At 37.2% G+C, this 18,257-nt stretch overlaps 2 protein-coding genes across 2 annotated transcripts in view; both read left to right on the top strand.

Annotated features, from left to right (window-relative positions):
* The window catches only part of rabgap1l (RAB GTPase activating protein 1-like), a 146,473-nt gene that overhangs the window by 61,824 nt on the left and 66,392 nt on the right, over nt 1-18,257 (top strand). The gene's annotated exons all lie outside the window — the stretch shown is intronic.
* gpr52 (G protein-coupled receptor 52) lies at nt 1,429-4,970 on the top strand. Its single transcript, XM_015387871.1, has one exon. It carries the CDS (start codon nt 3,037-3,039, stop codon nt 4,153-4,155), a length of 1,119 nt encoding a protein of 372 aa, XP_015243357.1. The 5' UTR covers nt 1,429-3,036; the 3' UTR covers nt 4,156-4,970.

The following is an 18,257-nucleotide window of genomic DNA, read 5'->3' as shown; positions in this document are numbered from 1 at the left end:
TACTTTGATATTTTGTAAGCCTCATTGCATCCAAAATAAAAACCAAAATGAATGAAGTAAAGGCTTAAGAGGATAAATTTATCATTATGTTTTCATCTGCCTTTGTTTTTTATTTATATTATATCTATACACTGTTTACCTCGATTCACTTGACCACTAAATGGACACAGAAATATTAATGGATAGAAATTAACATTAAAACTGCAACATTTTTGTTGGCAATTAATTGAGAAAATAGGAACCAATTTTCTCAATAAGTGAACTTACTCACAGTGGGTAGAGTTGCCATTAATTTAATACTCCTTAATATTGTTTTTCAAGTAGAATAAAAACGAAAATATTCTTCTAGATGTAATCTATTGAGTTTTGTCAGAAGGAAGATGGCAGAAGTCAGGGCTACTGGTGCAGAGAAGCTGACGGACGTTCTGAGAGCAACACCTAGTCCAATGCTGTACTGATATAGTAATTCATGCAGACGTAGCCTCCAATAAGTGTGTTGGTTTTTTTTTTTTTTGGTTTTTTTCACACAGAACACTGATTTACTTTTTCGAAAGGTCAAAATTATTTGAAAAAAAAAAAGAAAACCCGAACTTTTTATTTTTTTATTTACCTTTTTTCAAGTAGTGATATTGTATTATAAATGATTAAGATCCAATTTTTTATTGTTACACTTAAATCCAAGATATTCCCAGTTAAGATATGATTTCCTGTCCGTAATGCTCTTTTTCTCCATCTGGACCTCTGCTTAGCCAATTTGCTTCCACTTTATCCTTTTTATCATCTGCTAGCCAGAGGATACTCCCAACTGGCCAAAGTGCCTGGCAACTGTAACCAAGGGCCAGACATAACTGTGCTAAGGTTTTGGTTAAATGTGGTGTAAAGGCAGTGACCTAAAGGACCTTCAGTCCAGCTGTGATTTTTCTTAGATGACAGGTGGATAAAACCGTGCAGATAGTTTAGGTTTACAGTTGGATGGGATTATACCTTTTTTTTTGGTACTATTTATTTCGTCGTTACATTAGAATGAAGTGATTGAAGATTAGAACCTGCTGGGCTGAACTGAAAAAGGATGGAAAAACAGGTGGAGCAAGAAAAGGGGAGGGAAAGGGGGGTGGGGGTTAGTTAATAGAAAATGGACTGAGAGTGATAAGTGATATGTAAATAGGAAATGTATCTAAATTTACCTCTGGGGAAACAGCCAGTCTGAGAGATGGGATAATGTTTCAGGGAGCCTCAGGTGCAGCCAGGAGGGGAGAAGGCGGGGTGATCTGGGAGGAGGGAGGGCTTTGTTTGGGTGTGTGTTTGTGTGTGTGTTTTGGGGGTTTGTGTGTGTGTGTGGAGATATAGAGAGAGAGAGAGACTTGAGTGAGCGAGCTAGAGAGATTGTGTTGGGAGGGAGGGAAGTGTAAGCCAGTCGCAGCATCTCTCCTCACTGCACCAGGGCTGAGGGACTCCTCGTCCCCTCTCTTCCCTCGCTGCAGTTTTAACTCATCTCCATCAGTGCAGTCATCCTTTTTATTTTGCTTGTTTCTTTGGATAAATGCTTTGCTTTCTCATTTTCTCTATTCCAGGATCCAAGGATTTATTTGTTTACAAAAAAAATCTAAAACATAGATTGCTTTGTTGGCTGTGGCAAAGGGGGCTTTTTGCAACAGACAGCGCTTTAAACTGGGACTCCAACTGGGACTTTATCTTGCTTTGCTGCTAGAGTGGATCCTCCCCCTCCCTTCCTTTTGTTGATCTTCCAGGGTTTTGGTCCGAGTGAAACATGTACCAAACGTGGATTAAAAGAAAAAGGATCATGCACATTTCAACTTGAATGCTCTCTTTAGAGGAGTAGTTAGTGAAGCTACGGTAGCATCAAGTACTTGAGCAAAAGGTAATATGCCAGTAACAAGTTTATTGGATACCTGGAGGGACTGCTGATTGATCCTGAAACCTCTCTCTGCACGTGTGGCCACAGGAATTGCTGAGGAGTGGAAGTGAGTGGAGCACTGAGTTCATCAGCTGGCCTCTCGTTGCTCCTAGAGTGTCCTTTGACCAACCTGCATTGGATTCTGACATTTAACACATTTATCTGTTCCTGGATGTTTACGCTTTTTATTTTGTTTTGGCAACTTGCAGTCCAGTAAAACTGAGAGGCAAGCTTGTACTTTTGGATTTAAACCCTTTTCTGAATGACAGAGATGTTTTGCCACGCATTGTCTGACCAAATACTAGAGATGCCTTATAAACAGATTGTCCCCACACAGCCACATGAGCTGAAAGAGCTGTGATAATATCTCCTGCGGACATCTCCCTGTTATTGTAGCCTGTCTGTGTTTTGATTTAGACAATAGCTGGGCATACATGGGCTCCAGACGCTGACAAGAGGACCACCAAAATAAGGGACTCCTGTTCAATCACCCACCACAAGCTGAAACTTTGTATTGCATATAAGGTTTCTAAATAATTCTTGATAAGATTTTTTTCTTTTTTTTTTTGGGTTTGGAAGAGTATCGACAGGAGGAAGCATTGCTTAGAGTTTCGTCCCTTAACCTTGTGTGGTTTCCTTCCGCACATCCTCTCTGCTCTCTGCCCCTGTGGTGAGGGCTTAAAATCTCCAGCCTCCTGGTGGCTGCTCTCATTAAAATCATGCAACGAGGCCGCGGACCCAGACACTGAACCAGCAGGGAAACTCGCCTCATTGAGCGATGCTGGTAGTGGGGAATAATAATACCCCACGTTAGGTGAAATAATTTTTCCTACCCCAAAGATGTCCATCAACTGCTCCCACCAGCCATGTATTGTTTAAAAGAAGAGGCAAATAAGTTGCCGTCGTGTCGCACAGACTGTACGGATTTTCTTCCTGTCGGTGTTCAGTTATAGAGATGCAGCTATGAGGGTCTGCTAAGCAAAAGCATGAGTGTGCCTAAGAGAATAATACGTTTTTTGAACTGAGAAGGGAAGAACCAGAGGTGCACAGCGGTTCTCCACTCTCAAGTCAACTTCCTTATGGGTGGCAAATCTCACAGCTGACCCAACTACAGCAAGAAAATGAACCACTCTGAACTGACAACCGATCCCATGCTCACTGCCAACAGCAGCAATGGAGATGTGCTTCGTGGTTGGGTCTCCAACCACTCCTGTCCTTTAGGATTGGGGTTTAAGGAAGGTGTGGAGGCTTGTATTTTGGAGACTGCAGTCATCGTGCTTTTGACAGCCCTTATTATTGTCGGTAACCTGACGGTGATTTTTGTGTTTCACTGTGCGCCTTTGCTGCATCACTACACTACAAGCTACTTCATCCAGACTATGGCCTATGCTGACTTGCTGGTTGGTCTCAGTTGCCTTGTTCCCACCTTGTCTCTGCTACACTACCCGGCAGGTGTCCAGGAACCAATCACGTGCCAGGTTTTCAGCTACGTCATCTCTGTTCTGAAGAGTGTCTCAATGGCTTGTTTGGCCTGCATCAGTGTGGATCGCTACCTAGCCATAACTAAACCGCTATCATACAACCAACTAGTGACACCATGCCGGCTGCGAGGTTGCATCGCCCTCATTTGGGTCTATTCCAGCCTGGTTTTCTTGCCCTCTTTCTTTGGTTGGGGTAAGCCAGGATATCATGGGGATATATTTGCATGGTGTGCTCATTCTTGGCCCACCTCGGCCATATTCACAGGCTTTGTGGTGTGCTTTCTTTATGCACCCGCTGCTCTTGTTGTGTGTTTTACCTATTACCACATCTTTCGTATCTGCCAACAACACAACAGAGAGATCAGCGAACGGAGAGCACGATTCCCCAGCCAGGAGATGGAGCCCGGAGAGGGGAACGGAAGTGGGCACCATGGAGGTCATGGACCAGATCGACGCTATGCGATGGTGTTATTCCGAATCACAAGTGTTTTCTACATGCTTTGGCTTCCTTACATTATATATTTTCTTCTAGAGAGTTCCCATGTGTTAGATATCCCCGCCCTGTCCTTCATCACCACGTGGCTGGCTATTAGCAATAGCTTCTGCAACTGTGTCATTTATAGTCTGTCGAACAGTGTGTTTCGCTTGGGCATGCGCAGACTTTCACAGACTATGTGCTCTTTCAGCCACTGTGGTGCAGATGAAAAGGATTTTGGGGAGCCTAAACCAAGAAAAAGAGCAAACTCATGCTCCATCTGAGGGACCGGCCGCTTTATTAATGGGGTTAAGATTCCTGTTGGATTGTTAATTTTCAGTTGAAGAGCTGAAAAGAGGCTTGTGTTTTGTCAAGGGTTCAGGTGAATCTAATAATGTGGCTTGCTCAGAGAAAAAATGGTGACTGGGCTTTTCAAGGAGACGAATACAGTGTCTAGACAGAGAATATTAATGAGAGATGGGCTTTCTGTGATGGATTTTATTATAGTGCATCAAAGAGGCTTACACGCGCCTTTACATTAAAACAAATACTTTATTTCTGCCAGATCAGGCCAAGTGGGAAAACAAAATTTCAGAATGAAAGATTATACATCATCTGATATCTAATGTGACCTTAATACCTGTCAAACTCTCATTTGTACTTGTGAGGTTTTCATCATTTGTCTTTGTCATCCATTTATTAATGCCCAAAATACAGTATAAAGTTCTTTATTGATATTTTACATTATAAAAACACTAAAAGTAACCATGACAACAGCTGCTAATGAATATTACAGTAAACGACAATGACTGTTTATGCTTCTTTATTTATTCGTTGAGGAAAATAGCATTTTTTACTCAAATTTGTTTTATGTAGAAGAGGAATTAAAGATATTGGTGTCAGTTGTTTTTTTCTTTCACCTAGCACTGGTCTGACTGTTGAGATTAGCGCCTTAAAAAGATTATTAATTCTAAATATATCTGATTAATTTCCATAATTTTTTTATCGGATAAAAAAGAAGAATACATTTTTCTAAATACAAGGACTCGAGGCTGTTTAACTTTTTTTTGGGTGTTTGAGTGATGATGACTGTGTCAAAGATGGTAGCAGATTTTAAAAATGGACATTATCTGTTGAACTGTGCTTTGAGTAGTCCTCTTAATAGCACTTTATGGTGGTTTTACAGACACTCTTTTAATGCAATAAAATGTAAAAGATGTATGAAACATGAAAAATAATAAGCTCCCATATTTTTATCTGCAAGGTTTGTGAACGGTAAAACAAACTAAAACTGATTTGATTTCGCTCATGCCTAGTTAAAAATATTAATAGTTTAGCAAAAAGCAGATAACTAATAATACAATTAGAGTGCTTTACCAAACTCCAATCTTTTTAATCTGATACTTGTAATTTCTTAAAGACTAAAGTTTATCTTTGCTTTCACTTCATTTACCTTGATGACTGTGTTGTCACAGTTGGTTCATTATTACAGACTGTGGTGCGTAGCGAAAATATTTCTGTCCTTCAACCTTTCTTCCTATTTCATAGTGTGACAACCATTGAACGAATGAACTAACAGATACAAAGGGGGGCATAATGGTGAACTGGAGGAAATATGAAGTGTTGAGTGCATTTGCACTCAGGCCTCCTGAGTCAATACTTTGTAGAGTAAAACATTTGCTGCAATTAGAGCTGCATATCATTTAAGGTTTGTCTCTATCAGTCTTATACAGTTAGAGACTAAAGATTGTGCCTGTTGTTCTTTGCAGAATAGCTCACACCCAGTCTTCTGACTGGAGATTGTCTCTAAATTTAATTCATGCCATAATCTTTATTGAGTTAAGGTCTGGTCTTGCTGGGCCTTAATGCCATTTAAAAAAATACTTAGTTCTATCAGTTTTCCAGTTTAGGGTCTATGACCTTCTAGTCGGTGAACTGCCCCAAGTCTAAAATCTTTTCCCTCCTCAACTTGGTTGTATTGCTGTATTTACCTCCCTCCATCTGCCCCTAAACTGTAAAGAGCTTTACTGTCCTTACTGAAGAAAGGCCTCCCCTCAGCATGATGCCCCCCCCTACCATCTGTCATCCATGGTTGGTATGGTGAATTTAGGGTGTGTCCTGCCAGACGGTGGGTTTTGCTTGTGGTCTAGGATGTTCAATCCTGGTTTCTTATGCTGAAGCCTCATTCTTCCTGTGTTTGCCCTTTTTTCTACTTAGTTGTTTATAGTCTCTAATCTGTTTGTTGCTTTTTACCATAAAGAACTGTCTTATTTCCTCTTATATAAAGCCCAGACTGTAAACAGATTTTTCCAACCTGAGCTGGACGTCTGTACAGCTCCTCCAGAGCTCTAATGAGCCTCTTAGCTGATCACTGACAAACCTCTGACTTTAACTGTATTCTTACAGTGTTTAAAATTTAGCGCAGCCCATTTAGTAATAGCTAAGTGATGTCTAAAGCCAAATAGCTGGATTAAATTTAGAGGTATTCTGCCAATACTTTTAAAGATGTGGTATGTCTCCCTGTCCTTTGATGTTACAATCATTCTCTAGCTTGTGTTGGTATGTAAACTAATATCCCTCCCAAAAGATTATTATCTTAGTTTAAACATGTCAAAATGGTTAAAGAGTCAGTGGATTTAAAGTCATGGATTGGGGCTGCAAACGGAGATTTAAGCAAGTGAAAACTTAAAATAAATTTTGATTCTCATCATGAATGAACAACAGTATTCAATTTTCAGCCCCGATCAGCTGATTCCTGGAAAAGAATAATCGAGGAATTCAATAAAAGACACTCCTTAGTTATAACATTTTGACCACTGTGTTCACACAGCGGTTCTTTTTGTAAGTTTTTTGTTATATCAGGCAGACACAAGAGCACATCACTCCCGTTAAGATTATGGCTCACCTATTGCTGCTCTGTGCAGCTCAAGCAGCGTGGTTTGAAGCTGCAGCAGGTGGTTTCTGACCTCTAGGAGGCAAAACACCTTCTGCATACAAGAAGTCAGCTTCAATCTTTCTTCCTCACTTTGGAAATAAGTGTGACTTTGTTTTTAGCCAAGATTTGGTAAACGTTAATTTTTAAGGACAACATTCCTGATTCATGTAGCTTAAATATGTGCTCTGCTACCCTCATCTGTCTAACATTTAGATGTTTTATCCTGAGTTGCTACAAAAATTCTTTCATGCAGCTTTTTTGCAGTAGACGTTGTTCTGCTCATGTGCCTAAAATATTTTGTAGGAATTAGATATTTGGAAATGATGAACATGAAATGCTGCATTTTGAAAACCATACATTCCTTCCTACACTGTACATATTTAAGGGTCATTGCACTCTCTTTGCTATGACTGCGAAAACTACAATGATGACCACTTGAAAAATTAGAGGTTTGAGTTGATCATTGATGAATCAATTCTCTCTGTATCCATTTGTAGTAGATTTCCCTTCTGTAGCTATGCTGTCTGGTCAATGTAAGAACAAAAAAGGGAAACACCAAAATAATCAAGTCAACTGTTATGCTTTTGTTTTTCTTTTTCCTTTTTTTTCTTAGTGCAGATGGATTTGAGGTGAAAATTAGATGAAATAGAGCAAATGTGCAGATCCTGCATAATTTTCACAATGTGGAAAAGCTCATTAAACAGAAAGTAACCTTTAAAATATCCTAATAGAGCTCCAACATAACAGAATAGTCTTTTTTTATTATTTTTGAGGTTGATTTATTGGGCTGCATTTGCAGTTTATTCTTAATTTAGGATTTTTTTTTTTCAGGATTCATAGAAGATATCAATGAGCCATTTGGTGAATATCGAAAAAACATAAATAAATAAATGTTTCTGTATGGCACTGGCCAAACTGCAGTGATAGCAAGTCAAAAACTATATCTTGATGTTAACAATTCCTCTTGATTTAAAGTGCATTGATAGAAACATTTGCACAAGAATATAAATTAGAGGTTGATAGATATTTATTTATAAAGTGGTTTATAAATATTTACACAAAATACTGTATATGGGAATAATATATGTAAAGTGTGAGTACCTTGTTTTTACTCTGCTGTGACCCTCACCTTTCAAAAAGAGATAAAACAAGGCATTGTTCATGCATCTATTTGTGTTAAAAACTATAGGCTGCTGATGTCTTGAGTAGAAGGTGAGTTTGTTAAATTACACAATATATATTTTTTTATTTTGAAACTGTGTCAAAGGCTATGGTTTTGTTGTTGCCGCCAAACCAAATAAAGGTTAAAATAGTTGACGTACACACTCCATATTGTTGCCGTTGTTTGTTTTGTTGTTATGTTTATGTTTGCATAGATCTCCTCCACAGTTATGGATACTTTTAGGTCTCTTTTTTGTGCTTTATGTTGAATATTGTTGGATTTCACGTAATTTGTTATTAGGCAGAAGATGCACATTTCAGTTCAATTCAGTTTATTTATATAGCGCCGGTTCAAAGCACGTCATCTGAAGGAACTTTCCAGACTATTCACTAGATCATGCAGTCAGATTGGTTTAAAGTTTTCTATCTAAATTAAACCAGCTGATTGCATCAACATTTCAGCTTTTTTTTTAATAGATATTTCTATCTGGACCTCTCAATAATCAGAGTCTTCAATAAATTAAAAACTGAATCGTTTGTCTTGAGCAAATTTGAAGCCACAAAATTAAGATTAGTCACTTTGCTATAGATGGTACAACCATTTTGATTGTCCTCAAAAGAAAATGGCATTTTGGGGTTTGAGAAATCAGTCTTCTAGTTGGGATACAGAAAACTTCTACTGCATTATGGGTAGTTTCAGTGAAGCAACTTACTTTCTTTATGTTAAGTGGAGTCGCCATTGCTGTCTTTGTTGAGCTGGAAGACGATCTCCTCTGGGTCTCCATCTTTAATATAACGCTTCCCACCTTGTCTCTGCTACACTACCCGGCAGGTAGTAACGATTTTTTGCTAGATTAAAACAATGCAAGATTAAAGCAATTCAACATGGATGGGCTTGACATCACATCTGCTGAACAGCGTGGGAACTTCGGACCTGAAGTAAATTCAGGGAAAGGCTGCAGGCTTATAGATGCATGGGCGTTGAACCACTGAGGTTTCAGTCTGCTCATCAAACAATGTTTTAGTCGTAAAGGGTCAAAAACAAGGATATATTCAGTAAAAACATACATAATGTCTCTTTAAGATTTGTGGGAGTTTTTCTGCCAGAGTCTATTTAAAAATGTGTCAGGATGGATTTTGACACTTAGAAAGTCACAAAAACAAAGTCTCAAAATTTCTTTCTATTTAAATGCAAATTGTAGGAACGTTTACTGTTTACAGAGTAGTGATCAGTATGATGATTATTATTATAGTATATATTTCTTTTTCTCCAAGTGGTGCAGATTCAAAGGAAAAATAGAAGCCATGTTATGTCCATCACCAAATCATGTGTGGTTGAATCCTTTCCTTTCGACCTAAAGTGAGAAATCAAATGTCTGGTAAACATGCAGCTAAAATAGGAAGGCTTTTCGAGCGATAGAAAAACAAATTTTAAGGTTTTTAAATTATGCCAAATGTTATTATTCTTACTAAAAAGAGAAACATCTTGATTGTATTTTTCTGTATCTAGAGATGATGGTTTTTTGGAACAGTGTCTGTATTTTTGTCCAACAGACAGCATTGCAGTCACAGTTACCATTCAGCCAACCCAAAATGAGCAGCTCACAATCCAAGCCAGTTCACTATTCACAGCCAAGACTATATTAGGAATTCCCTTTCATTTCCACAAATGGCTGCAATCGACTAAGTTTTTCTTCCCGTTCCGTCCTGCCACTCTCCTCCTTCCGCCCTTATTGAGAAAGGACCACCTGACCCTCAGTAGAGGTGGGGAAATCATAATTGGAGAGGAAGCCAGTTCCTCTCTCGGATTGCTGATGGTGGAGCCTTGCGGCAGTTACCAAAAGCCTTTGATGGTGTAACGAGGACACACTCATACACCCCCTCACCAAGTCTCTCATACATCTTGCATGACTCTTTGAGTATGTGGGCTGCAGACTGTGGTTTGATAGCTGACAGGTGTGTCCTTTAAAATGGCTCCGAACAACGTTTACAATAGAAGCTATTATGGCCGAGATAAGAACCTAATACATTATGTAGGTTTTATTCTCTTGGGGGCAATGATGTGTGGGCCACATATAAAGTCGTCCACTAGCTTGGAGAACATTTTCTTTAAGGGAAAAGTGAACAAACTGTAGTCATCCCATTCAGTTTATTGTTAATTTTAAGTGTTTCTACTTTGTGCTTACTGTGCAAAAAGATTTAAGTGCTACTTTACTTTTATATAGATGTTTTATATGTTTTATTAGTGGAAATGAAATGCCCTATAAATTACTACCTTTACCAGATTTTACTTTTCAGCTACAAAAATGAACTTTTACCCTTGTCCCTTCAAATTTCCTTGTAGAAGTTAAATCAAAATTCTTATTAATCTCAAAAGTGACAGAATGTCCAAAATATGACAAATGTAGAATTGTTTTGGTTTGTGGAAGTCACTTATGATTACATAGGTTTAAATAATATAATGAAATATTTTATTTAAATAAAGATAATATGTAAAAAAAAAAAAAAAAAACCCTCAGAAATTATGACTAAAACAATCGATTGTTAAGGGATTTTATTTCAGGGATTTTTCTTCAAATATGAAATAGTTGACTTATTCTTTTTATTTGTTGTTTTAGTATGCATATCTTTTATATTGTTCCAAGACCATCTCTGATTGGTTCTTTCGTTTTAAGTACAGTATTGGTACTTGAATTGCTTAGACTGAACTTGGATCATGCATTGAACTAAATCATGTAGGTTTTCTCTGATAAAATGATGTTTTCCTCCACAATTTGGATACTCTGTGTCAGTATTTTTTTTGAAAATGCAGTCGACTTGTTTAAACCTAGACTGAAAACAGCAATAACGACCCTCTATAAAATGGCTACATTTTATCTGCAAACCTGCAATACTTTGGGCTTAAACCCTCAGTAGAAGTTAGGCTTGTATAGTGAGTCAGAGAACAAGAGAAAAACATAAGAGAGTGACATTTTTGATGATGGGGAGTTTACAATGTACTTCTGTTTCAACAATAGTTATGCTTACATCGACATAAGTAATCAAAATAAATGGCCGGCCTGCATCTAAATGCTTGAAAGGACCAAGTTATTTGGATACAGACAGCTGCAGTTAATGCGTCAATATGATATATTTCCTCACAAGTTTGCTATCATAATATTCTCTTCAGTATGTTAAAAATTACACATTTTTAGTTCGATCTGCATATTTATTTAAATCACTTCTGTCCATATAATCAGTACAATAAATTATCAGCTTTTTTAAATCTGATTACATTTCAACCTGATTGTGAAATTTTGTGTTTATAAACAAACTAATGACTTGCATCATTTTCCATCAGCTTGATAGATATCCTGTCCCTATTGACTGCATTGATATCTCTCAAGTCAAAGCATGGCCAAGGTTAAATAAGTTTTAGCTCAACATGAGTGCAGTACCAAGTTGTCTGCACCTCACTTGCTCTTTGTTATTCAGCAGAGCATTGTTGCACAGAGCATGAAATACCACTGAATAAGTTTCACAGCGCATTCAATGTGGAGCCCCCTTTGAGTGGGCCAGTACAATTTGATAGTATGTGAGTTTCCGCAGACAGAGCTGCTGTTGGAGCAGAAACTATCTTTGCTGCAAAAATTTTCTATTTAACATTATTACAATCTTATCCCTAGCCAAAAAGTCTTTTTGATACACTAAGCAAGAGCAGATTCTGTAGTGTCCATCTTCTTTGAGAAGATTCTACTCAAAATAGGTGCAATAAGCTTCCAGTGCAGTAAGACTTGTCCAAATTATGATAGAAATTCTCAAAACTGGCTTTCTTACAAAGTGCAATCATCTTACTGCACAGGCAGATCCATCCATTTTCCATCATGTTTATCCCAGCTGAGTTCGCGAGGGGTGCAGGTGCCTATCTCCTGGCAGTCTATGGGTGAGAAGCAGGGTTCACCTTGGACAGTTCGCCAGTCCATCGCAGGGCAACACAGAGACAAACAGCCATTCACACACACACCTAAGGAGAATTTAGAGAGGCCAATTAACCTAACAGTCATGGTTTTTGGACTGTGGGAGGAAGCCGGGGTACCAGGAGAGAACCCACCCATGCTATGGGAGAACATGCAAACTCCCATAGGAGTTCGATTCCGTGGGCCCGGAATCGAATCCGGAATCTTCTTGCGAAAAAGCAGTAGCACGAAGCACTGCGTCACTGAGCAGCCTCTCTATGGCAGATTATTGGAGTTATTTTGAGTAGATATATTGCTCTTTGGCTAGATATAACATTGTTAGACTTCTGTAGATGAACAGTTTTTACAGTATTGATTCTAGGGGCCAAGGAGGTGGGAAATGAGCTGAGCTTCAGGCTGATTCCATGGGAGTTAAAGCTCACATCCAACTCTGTAAGGTACTCCTGTTCTAAAAGTGAATGGATCAAGGCTGATTTTTCTTCCCTTCTGTCTAAAGTAGGTATTAAAACATTAGTAGAATGTTGAGAAAGCCATTTTGGGCTTTTGAGAGACTAAAACTTAGCTATATTTTAGACTTGAATCAGTTTAGATATCCTGAACAGTCATTGTTTGTGATGTCCTTTTTTTCTTGTTTAATTAGCAAATGTTTGGTTTCAGGTTTTATGAAACAATTTTTTTAGTTTGGTTCGAAGTTCTCATTGATTGTTGTGCTGATCTTTACTTGAAGCCATGATTATAATTCTAAAAATAGAAGCATCTACCTTAAATTTTTAACAGACAACAATTTTGACCTATTTTGATAAATCAAATGTTTCTGTAAATAAATGTGAAAGACTGATTTAAAACCATAGAAATGTACCCAATTCTGTTCAACCATTAAGGCTGGAATAGCACACTGCACTGCTCTCATACAATAATTGTGTGGAAAGGTATAACTAAATACAATACCCATTATTGATTGATTCCTTTCTCAAGTGGAACTAAGCAACACCAAAGCGCAGTATGTCTTTATATTTAGTATCTATACTTGAGGCAAATTCATAAAACTGTTTATTTTCAGTTGATCATAAAAGATGAAAATGTGATGCCTGAAAAGAGTCAGTAGTGTATTGATGATACAGCAAGAGCCTCTTAGTGGAACACAGTGGGGGAACTTGACATTAGCTTAACATGAGTCTCTTTTATTTTGTAAATGCCACTATATCCCTAATTGCCTGGGTAATTGGACATATATTGGTCCATTCTCTATTTTTAAGCTGAAGCTTATCAAAGAGGAGTAAGAACACTTACCAGCCCAGTTATTGTTGTGTGAAATGGACTGAACATTGGGGAAAAAAACGTCTAAAATGTTGGAAAACCTAAGGTCTCCTTCAGCTGCTTTTAGGTTCAGTATTTCATTTCACCTCCAGCCTGACTGTTGCCTTTGGTGGACTTATGTTCCATCAGTGGCCACTTAACTAAAGTAAGAGCTTTCTCCTCAATCTCTTCTAAGTGCTTTTACTCTCCCAAATGTGCCCTTTGGTTTCACTGGTTTCAAGTCATGCTCAGCATTTAGCTCCATTTGAGTCAACAGTACTTTATGTATGTTTCCATATCTATCTACTTTTTTCCCCTCTTTTTTTTTGCGATATTAACCTTGTGTCTAACAAAGCAGTCTATCTGATGCAATTCTTTTAATCAGTTTAACACCCCTTTTGATCTCTCAAAATTTGACTGTTTTATTTTGTTTATAATTTTTCCATGGGCTTTTTGTGACCATGCTGATTTTGTGGATAATCCCTAACTAGTCATAATTATCCTTTAGGTCATTTACCAACCTAAAGCTTATAAATTAATAATTTATACTTTTGGATAGGAGTTTATAAACTTCGAAATGAGAGTCAATAAATTAGTGTGTGTTGGATTGTTCCTGTGTTGTAGGCGTATGCTGTTGGAAAGACATTTTATTTTAAATTGTGGCACATTTATCAGTAAAATGATTTTGTCACAATTTGAGTTGAAAGTCAATAAAGAAATACTTGCATGGTCCTCTGATGGTGCCAAACTGCTTGTTCTACTTTTGTTTTATTTATTTTTCTACCCCCTCTTCCATAATGGTCATCTTCTGTGTGTATTGGTCACCAGCTTGATCACACACTGCTGTGGGATGTTGTTCTGCTCTTCTAGCAGCATTTATATCACCCTTTTTTTTTAATCAGGACTGATGAAAGTATAATCATTCCCTACATTCCCAAATTGGATATAGGGGTTAATAGACCTTGCTTGGGGAGATTCCTGACATCATCAGGGTTAAAGTTTTGTCTCCTTGAGTTGAAAACACGATTGCTACTAGTTGCAGGATCAATTTTTTTTTTATTTCTGTGTACTGAGGTGTTCTCCAGTGATTTGCCTTTTTTCATGTTATTTAAGATGCTGCCCTACGCACTACACAGCTTCCATCAGAATCTTTTTTTTTTGGCACTGGCAGAGAGGTTTTGGCAGGTGTTTTAAGGGCACAGCTCAAATCCTCCAATCTGCTGCACAACATGCACAATCACCCCCCGACAAAAAAAAAAAACACCCCACAAAATTAATTACCTAGATTATTATCCAAAATGTTTTATTCGTGTAGAGAGACAAAAGGAATTCAGTTACAGATTGTATCAGATTATCCAGATATTTTAATTTTAGGCCATGAGTAGGCAATGCTGGTCTTAGAGTGCCAATATCCTGTAGCTTTTGCATGCATCCCTGCTCCAGCACACCCGACGCAAAAGGTCAAATTACCTCCTTGGCATAATTTTAGCAGAGGCCTGGCCATTAACCATTTGTTTGTTTCAGGTGTGTTGAAGAAGGGATGGATGCTGCAGGACAGTAGCACTGGATGACCAGCGTTGCCTAACACTGTGCTAGGGCTACAAGATTTAGAAAAACAAAACAAAGAAACTAAAAAGTCAAAGCTCTCTCAGAATTATTGAATTTAATGCCTTAATAAACCAGGCAGTTCTTACTGTACTTACTTACTCTCCCTTAACTCCATGTTAATTTGACTTTTTTTTATTACTTTGCTATGTTAAGATCATAATTATTATATTCCCTGACTGGAAATCCAGATCAGTGGTGGTGTTTTTTATATTTGCTTTGTTTTAAAGCAAAGAATGTAGAATATCGAGCTAATAACCTACTGAAGTCATAATCTATAGCAGCTAACATGGACAAATCAAAGGGAATTAACTGACAGTGAAAGGACTGAGTCTGAACCCAACACTTTCTCTGTGCTGAGCTGAAGGGCACTGCTTAGCGTCTCATTATCTATACCTAAACTAATACGTTTGTGGTGATTTAATGAATTTAGCGTTCATTAAAACAATTAAAAGAATAGTAACACCTCATTCCTGTCATCCTCTGGCAGTGACGTCACTTTGCGATAAGCCTAGCACCATTCTCCTCGCTTTACAAGCAAAATCAATAAGAACTACGAGACACATCCGCAACTAACAACAATAATTTCAGATTTGAAGAGGACTTCACTATTGAAATTCGCGAGAGCTATTGTTAAAGTGACAATGCCCACATGCATGGCAGTTTGATGCTGTAATACATCAGGTAAAAGTGAAAAATAAATTAGTTATTTCACCTTTCTGATTTATGATCCACCACGGGTTTGTCGTTGAATTGCCAACTCTAAGAGGGAGGATTTGCCATACAACCTCTGGCCAGATAAAAAACACATAATATGTAGCCAACATTTCGAAGAAGAATGTTTTCAAGATGACTTGGATAGTAGCAAGTTTTTACAAACACCAGGTACAGTATTGGGACTTGCTCAACAGCCGATACCACACCGTGAATTCACTAACCGTTAGTTGGCAGTAATGTTCTTTGACAAACATGGATGTCTCCGGTAAAGCACATTCAAATGAAAATTACTCTTAATTAAAAACACCTATTTATTAAGCAATGTGTAATAATTTCCTATGTAAAGTACTTTCGGAATTTTAAATTCTGAGTATGATCAGACTTTTCCTCTAAATAATACTTAGCTGCTAAGAAATGACTCTAAAGACAGAATAGTGAGGTCGATTTTGGCACCTGAATCCCACTGTACTTTGGCAGCTATTTCTGCAAAGCTTTGCGAGATTCTTTTAAAGGAAAGGGGAAAATATTTCTCATGTCAGCTTACCTCTTATTTATCTGTACTGGAGTTTTTGATTTTCAGGAGAAACCCCAGAAATCTAAAGCCTCTGAAGCAGGTTGTTCTCCTGGTTTAAAATATCTCTTCCATATATCAATGCTTATAGCTTCTCAAACAGAAACACTTTACAGAGCTTTATATCTCTTCGATTGAGACAACCTGGAAATGATTGCTATTATCTCTATAATTAGAAGAACACTAAAATGCACTTTGCAGAACTGCACCAAATCAAAGAGTTATGTCTTTTTGTAAGGTAACACTATAGTATAGTGAGCACCGATGCTTGGTTTCACATTTATCATCAGATTTTAATCTGGTTTAAGTGAGAGAGAGGTTAATGCCACCCATGTTCATTTTATGCTTAAGGGTGTTGGCAGGGAATCCCATGCACCATAAATATTACAGATCCTCATAAATATAGCAATACAACACTGTGAGCAGCCAGCCGCCTCCTGTAAGGCTAAGTCTGACATTAAAAGGCTCTTTATGAACTCAGTGGAAATGTTAAAAGAGAATTAAGAAGTCTTGCTTTTAGGTTGGGGGGAGTGTAAAAATGTTCTCTTAACTAATATAATCTCAATTGCAATGTTAGCTTGAATCTAGTTCTAATCTAATTTACTTTAAGTAAATCATTTTAGCTTTAATTTTAGTCCATAAAGTTGTAATAAAATGATTTTCAGACACATCTCAGTAAAAATTAAACAATGAAAAGAGAAATATGTTTTAATTATCTACTATTTTATTATCACCTACTTTAAATCATAACATTTATTTTGGATTTGTCTTTTTTTACATTCCCTTTTTTTTTTTTTATCATTTTTAATGTACAAATACCCCAAATCCATTAGTTTATTTGCCACTTTAACAGAAAATGTATAATGTTACACCATATTATTGTGTAAAATCAATATATGACATAATTTTAAAATTAGTATTTTATTGATAAGTCTTGCCACACTTCAAGAATTTGTTGGACATTGACAAATGAACTGGATAAGTAGTGCAAATAATGATAATTAATTTAACCTGTATAATAACCTTTTCGATTGGGTTGGGCTCTCAGAAACAACATTTAGTTTGTTAATCCTCTTATTTTAATGTGTTTGTTTGTTAGAATGTTTTCGGTTTTTAGAATAATTTTTTAAACAAAAAATTCTAAATCAATAATTTATTTAATAGATTAACACTTAGTACATTTTTATTCATTACAACTTTTTAAGTTTATTCTTATTTGAATTACTAGCGTGAATATGTAATTTCATTTAATGGATGGTCTTGTAGACCTTCAAGCACAGCGTTAACACCGTTAACTTGCTGCGTTAACGCCTGACTCGTATCGTTGATAAACAAAATATCTGTTAATCTATTTTCAAAGTTGGGTTGCAAGCTGGGTCTATTCTAATGATGCCTTCAGCCTTCATATTATAGCGTGTTTGCCAGCATATAAGTAACTCATGCTGAAACTAAGGTCCAGTGTGAAGGTCTTTATTTGTGCAATACAAAAAAATCAGGAAATGCTTCTTTGCTTATATGAAAATGGTGAAACTGGCCAATGTTAACACAACTGCAACCTCCAGAATATAACGTTAGCTTAGCAATAATGGACTACTTTAATACAACACTAGGGTAAAATAGTAATGTTTTCCCCATCTTGACATAACCCAGCAGCCCTTTTGGCTACTTCAGCCTCACAGGACATTAAAATGACTGCCAGAGTGACTGGTGGAAAATAATAGAGCTTGGACTGACTGACACAAAGCTACTGACTGTAAACGGTTCATCATGTGGGCCTACAGTTCAGAATTCATGTTTATCTCAATAAACACTTATTAAACATAACACATCTTAATTAACATTATTTATTTTCCTCACCAGTTATCATTGTAGAAAAGCTTTTTTAAGCAGTTTGTAATGCATTTTGGAAACAGGAGATAGGCCCCTAGTCTAATGAACCACCTGGTTTGAGAAACCGGTTCAAAGACTTTAATTTATTATTTAGGTACCACACACATATCATCCATATCTTTCTTTATTGTTATCCTGATCTTATTTTATTCCCACTCTTATTTTATTGTTAAATCTGATTTGTATTTACAATCTTATTTTTCTCTCTTTTGTAAACGGTTGCACTGACTTGTACAGTATAGTACAGTATTTCAC

The sequence above is a fragment of the Cyprinodon variegatus genome, unplaced genomic scaffold (assembly GCF_000732505.1).
Source record: "Cyprinodon variegatus isolate N-32 unplaced genomic scaffold, C_variegatus-1.0 Scaffold405, whole genome shotgun sequence".
NCBI classification, from domain to species: Eukaryota; Metazoa; Chordata; class Actinopteri; order Cyprinodontiformes; family Cyprinodontidae; genus Cyprinodon; species Cyprinodon variegatus.
Note: the sequence above shows the minus strand (reverse complement) of the source record. Positions and strands in the feature narration are given on the sequence as shown.